The sequence below is a fragment of the Elaeis guineensis genome, chromosome 7 (genome assembly GCF_000442705.2).
Source record: "Elaeis guineensis isolate ETL-2024a chromosome 7, EG11, whole genome shotgun sequence".
NCBI classification, from domain to species: Eukaryota; Viridiplantae; Streptophyta; class Magnoliopsida; order Arecales; family Arecaceae; genus Elaeis; species Elaeis guineensis.
Window position 1 is genome coordinate 96272888 of NC_025999.2, and position 6355 is coordinate 96279242.

At 41.5% G+C, this 6355-nt stretch overlaps 1 protein-coding gene across 2 annotated transcripts; it reads right to left on the reverse strand.

Annotated features, from left to right (window-relative positions):
- Positions 1–3149: 3149 nt before the first annotated feature.
- Positions 3150–5061, reverse strand: LOC140851014 (BURP domain-containing protein 6-like). Of its 2 annotated transcripts, none has more exons than XM_073260359.1 (3): positions 4894–5061; positions 4703–4808; positions 3150–4078 (listed from the first exon to the last, which is right to left on the reverse strand). In XM_073260359.1, exons 1-3 carry the CDS (start codon positions 4927–4929, stop codon positions 3321–3323), a joined length of 900 nt encoding a protein of 299 aa, XP_073116460.1. In that variant the 5' UTR covers positions 4930–5061; the 3' UTR covers positions 3150–3320. The 2 variants fall into 2 exon arrangements, with proteins under 2 accessions (XP_073116460.1, XP_073116459.1); XM_073260358.1 differs by having other exon boundaries at positions 4703–4801; positions 4894–5050.
- Between the last annotated feature and the right edge of the window lie 1294 nt (positions 5062–6355).

Consider the following 6355-nt stretch of genomic DNA (forward strand, 5'->3'; position numbering starts at 1 on the left):
ATATACCATATTATACACCAGATTATATACCATAATGAACCCAAGATTATATACCATAATGTACACTAGATTATATACCATAATGATTAATATGATTATGCTAACACTCCTCCACAAACTCAAGTAGTCACATAAGATGACAACTTGAGTTTGATATATAATTCTCTAAATCGATCGAAAGGATGAGATTTGGTGAAGATATCTGTAGTTTGATCCCCAAAGAGAATATACTGAAGATGAACCATACGACGAATAATTTCACCATGAATAAAGTGACAGTCGGTCTCAATATGTTTGGTGCACTCATGGTAGACATCATTGTAGGCAATCTCAATAGCACTACAATTATCACAATGAAGAATAGTGGGACAATCATGAACCACACCCATATCAGTGAAAAGCCACCGAAACCAAACCAACTCCCCACTGTATCAGCAAAGACTCGATATTCCACCTCGGCACTAGTATGGACAACCTTCGTTTGTTTCTTACTCCATCAGGAGATAAGAGAGGTGCTCAAGAAGAAACAAAAACTAGTGACAGATTTTTAGTCAACAAGATCACCAATCCAATCAACATCAGATTAGATAACAAGCATAGGTGGAGATTGGGTAAAGTAATGAAGACCATAGTGTAGGGTGCCTCATACAAATAAAGAATTTGAAGGACAGTAGCATAATAAGGAGTATAAGGGGTAGCAAGGAATTGACTAACTGAATGAACTGCATATGCAATATCAGGACGGATGACAATAAAATATACCAGTCCTCTAACCAGCCGGTGATATTGAGGAGAGTCAGAAAAAGGTATCCAATCGTAGAGTTGAGATGACTATATGGTTCAAATGGAGTGGAGACAGCCTTGGTGTCGGTGATGCCAGCATGAGTGAAAAGATCAGAGGTATACTTGATTTGAGAGAGAGAATAACCAAGGAGAGGATGCAAGGAGACTTGAGAAGAAGATGATGGAGACTCGAGGGACTTAGGACGAAAAGGATCAAGGAGATGGGAAGTGAAGTAAGGAGGGGAATAAATGGTCGACGGGTAGAACTGGGACAGTAAAGCAAACGTCACATGTTTTCAGAAAATAACATGATGAGAGATACGAAGATGCTGTGACATAGAATCCCAACAGTGATAGCCCTTATGCTCACGATAGCCCAGGAAGCAATAGAGACAAGAGCGACTCTGAAGCTTATTGCACTCATAGGCATGAAGAAGGACAAAACAGACACAACCAAAGATCCGAAATGTAGAACATTCAGGGGCTCGACCATGGAGATGCTCATACAAAGATTAATGAGCAATGATGGAGAAGGGAAGGTGATTAATAGTATAGATGGCATTGAGTGTAGCCTCACCCCATAATCATTCAGGACAAAAGGTAGAGAGGAGTAGAGCACGAGTAATATCGAGAATGTGGCGATGCTTGTGCTCTGCCTAGCTACCATTCTATGCAGAGGTGCCTGGATAAGAATACTGAGAAAAGACGCCATATTGGCGTGAGAGATAAAGGAAGGAGGAGTCTCTATATTCCATAGCATTGTCGGAATGGAGGTGTTTGACGCAACAAAAGAATTGCGTGTGAACCATGACCATAAAATCAAAAATATCTAAGACAGTAGACATAACAGTGGAAAGAGATTGATGTATCAAGTTGGGATTTGTATTGGACAAAGAGTGCTTGTAGATCTATCAAAAAAAAGAGTGACTTATGAAGATAGAGAGGGCTCATCAGTGGCAGCAGCAACAGTAGGGGCCTTGGAGGCAGATGGAGCATGTGATCTTGGAGCCGCCCAGGAGGGGTTTAGGGCCAGAAGGCCAAGCAAGAGGAGTCTTCGAACATTCATTTTGATAGTACCCAGGGCCAATCTTATAACAGTGGTGACACTTGCGAGTAGGACAGGCTTAGAGAGTGTGGCCGGTCTCTTTGCAATAGCCGTACTTAGAAGGCCTAGAGGAAGAGCAGGGGCCATGTGTAAGGGCCACCATATCATGAACAGGTGCAGCAAGTAAAGATTAGTAGGACGGGCTCGAGAAGTACCAAGACATGTACGTCTTCTCTGATAAAAGTTCAGTATTAGTAGTCTCCAAGATGGGGAGAGGGCTGCGGTTGAGTAAAGATGCTCAAACCGGCTCAGTCATTAGAAAGCACTATCAAGAAGTGAATAAGATGGTCCTACTCATAATATTGGAGAATAGTACAAATATCATCTTTGGATAAAGCCAGATCAAGTTGAGCCCAAAGAGAATGAATCTCAGCAAGAGAAGCATTAATAGTTTGACTGAATGCTTGGTGAAGATGATGAAGAATTCAACAAAGCTGACAACGATGAGACAGACCAATGGTGAAAAAATGAGCAGCAAAAAAAATCCCATACTGCTTTAGCTGTATCATAGGTGCCAACTTGGGTGCGAACAGTGAGCATGAAGGTGTTGCGAATCTATGTAATGATTTTATGATTTGTTGCAACCCATTTCCTTTTGTGCTTAAGGAGTGCTGCATCGATTTTGTCCTTGAGTTGGATGAGTGCAAATTCATCACCAATGACATACTCCCATACTTGACATCTTTTGAGAAAACTGGATATCTCCTAACTCCAGAAGATATAGTTGGAGCCATTCGAAGAATGGTAGCAATATAAGGTGAGTGGGCTCAGACTTGTCCATAATATTGAAGTGAAGAAGAGACCACCAAGAGATTACGGAGGCAGAGGAGGAGAATGCCGTTGACGTGCCGATGGCCACATACAAAGGGAGAAAAATAAGGGGGGAGGAAACACCAATGACCATGCACAAAGGGATTGTTAATGGAGAAAACTCAATTATACAAGCTCTAATACGATGTAAGAATTGTAACAGAGAATAAGAGAAAGAGCGAGAGAAAGCACAAAAAAGAATTGATTGAATGGAAAAGAAAAATGATTATATAATTTTTTGTGTTACAATGAACGATTTAGATATCTAGATACAATGAATTATTGATCTCCTAATTGATATTATTTTCAAATAAGATCATATACCATATTGTATACCAAATTATGTTCCATAATACCTAAGATTATATATCATAATGTACATCATATTATATACCATAATGATTAATGTGATTATGCTAATAAAAACCAAAAGAATAGAAGTTCGCCTTAATTAACACACTTCAGAAGAAAATCACACTCTTATTTATGCAGAGGAATACAGATACATCACCACATACAACATCCAATAGTCGCTGGCGGACAAGGAAACTATATATATGTATATATAATAGGACAACCTAGCCAAGGAAGTCTTTTATAGAAGCATTTTAATTAGAGGCGATCACACGACCATTTCCAACGGCGAGATGCTCAATGTGTTGGGACTCCAAATAATGTCGTTCTGGGGTTGGAACTGGCAGATGGGCACCGTCCCGGGCTTGACGTTGAGCACCTTGAAGGCGACGTGCTCGGGGTTGAATCCGGCCGTGTCGGTGTGGCATGCAGCCACCGCCTCCACCTTGGTCCCATCCTTCCCGACCATCGACACCTTGTACGCCTCCGCGCACGCCGTGTGGCAGTGGAACACAGCGTATGCATAATTCTCACTGTGGCAAACAACCAACTTAGAGGTAGGAAGCTTCTGCACTTTGGATATGGTGTAAACTTGTTTCGGTGGAGCCTTCCTGTCGACCGTCGTCGACAGGGCTTCGACGTTACGAGTCCCAAGGCTGGACGTGCTGAAATCCACCATGGACTCGACCGAGGTGGCGCAGTATCTGATCTCTCCGTCAATCGCCGGCTCCTCGCACTCCAGAAGGATCTTCTTCATGGTCTCGGCTTGGACGGAGTCGGGCGCGATGGAGAGGCGGGAAAGGATCTCCGGGAGCTTCGCGGAGGAGAAGGGGATGGAGTCGGCGAGTTCGCGTGGAAGAAGGGTGGCGCCGGTGGTGGTCCGGGTGAAGTGGAACGTCATATTGGCGCCAGGGTGCAAGTCCTTCTCTAGGAAGAAGACGGTTACGGAGGGATCCTGGATTTGGCTCTGCGTAGCGGCGTAACGGAAGAAGGCACAAACAGAGTCCATGTCATCAACGAACACACCTACAATTCATCAAATAGGAATTACTTTTGTCATTCACGTCAATTACAAGCTTGAAGATGGGTAATCCATAATCAAATGATTTAGGTTAAAGAAGAGGGTACAGCTAGCTAGCAGGAATTGTTAATGAGGCATGTAATCAGGGTTCGTCTTGGTTGGATTTTTATAGTTCCAGAGCTTGAGCCAGCCTTGTTAACTTCAAGCAGAGCTCATATAATACTTATTAATCTTCACCGTTAGACACCAGTTTACATTTCAACAAAAAAAACTGTACTTAGACACCAGTTTAACGGCTGTCATAATATTTATTGGTCGTCTAAGCGCTTCTTTTATATTTCTGCTCTAGGAAAATTAATGTTAATAAACACTCCACAGTAAGATTGGTAATTGGTAGTGGTATGACACAAGTAGCTTGAAAATAATATACTTTTTTACTAACTAATAAATAAAAGATAGTTTCATAAGAATACATAAATATAAAAGAGTTAATCAGGTCAGGCTACAGTCAGACATGCATTTCTTGATCTCAGCTGAAATTATTTTGGGCTATGATCTCAGGCTCATTAGTTCATCGAGGCTAGCTCTTGTCAATCAATGGCAATTTTATCGTCAGTAGAATTATGTACCAGAACGTATCACATGGCGGATGGCACTTGGTATGGGAGTGTTGGGCAAGACCGAGTTCCAGTAGACATCTGCAGGCAAAGCAGCATGACATGCTCCAACTGCAAGCTAAAACAAAATTTTGTTCCCTTGATTAGAATGTTATAGATGAAGTATGAATTTGACAAGAAGGGAACAGAGCTTTTACGCTCACCGCAAAGATAGAAAGAAAAGCTAGGAAAAGAGCCATGGATGAGGAAACCGAGAGTCGAGCACCGAAGCAGGGAAGGCAGCGAAGCTGGTGTACATTGAACGGCAATTTGGGGAAGGATTTGTAGGGGAGTCCGGGCGCTCATCACCTCCCAGAACAACAATCATTGCACTGCCCGAGATCCAATTATTTTGCTGCCCGGGTGTCCTTGCTCCTATCGTTGCTGTTTTTAATTGGATGGCGCGCATGGAGCGTTAATCACGTGGCAAGCATTTATATATTCGCGGCTCGGCTGCCCTTGGTCCCATGATCGCTGCCGACAGGCGTTATGTGAAGTGATAAACACATGGATATATATTAGGTTCTTGTTCCCAGGTCTACAGTCTCCTGAAGCAGCAGTCCCAGCGCCGAACTTCGTGCGTGCACGGGGATGAGCCGCATGCTGTCTGGTGGCGGTCTTGTATAGAGGCACCGTACCTTATTTTACCTCAAAAAAAAAAAAAAAAAAAACAAAACAAAACAAAACAACACAATGTTCTCATAAAAAAAAAAAGGCAAAAGATATCTGTGGGCCTCCCATGTTGTCATAATTCAAGTTTGATCATGAGTTTTACAATGGTGGCTGTTTAGGATGAGGGGATCGATGTGGACCCCATGTATGAATTTAGCACGTATATATTTGCTATTAAGTTTTCAATACATTTTTTTATTTTTTTCTCATCAATTTTTGGGCTATATTGGTTGCACAACATGAAATCAGAGATTGCAAGTTGGAATTCCTTCTGTGCTAATTATTTATATAGGTCGGGATCTTAAACATGCGCACCACAAGAGTTAGTGCTACTTCGATGGACAACGTATCAGCCATCTCGAAGTTAACTTCTCCCATCTTAAAGATAGACGGCTCACGTGCCAAATATGTTAATGACTTTTCCTTATCAACCATAGCTCGTTTATTGATATCTTACCCTCTGGTAAGGTGCCGGCTAAAATGTGGGCAATAAGAAAATAGCAGATTCTAACTTTTTTTTCTGTGAGATTTTTGTATCCCTGGAGTAGTATTGTCTATGAATTATATATTGTCATGCTCTTTTGTGCCTTTACTTTCCTTTCAAGCTCCTAATGATCAAAGTCCTGCAACGGTACGGACCTACCTTCTCATCTCAACAATTATATTTTCTTCCTCAAAAGAAAATCTCGACATCTTTCAGTCGTAAAATCTAAGTGGCTTTTTACTGTTGGTACGTTGAAATTTATTTATCTTAATTTATAAAAAAAATTTAAAAAAAAAATCAAGCTCGCTTATCTTTTCTTTATGTTAGATATTTCTAAGGGACCAATGCCACACAACCAAATGCTTAGACAAATCTTCATGATCACTTAATGTAAGAAATTCTTCTCATAAGAGGTCTCATCATGCAGGCAGATAACCTGCATCTAGATATGTAGCAACCCGTTTACTTGG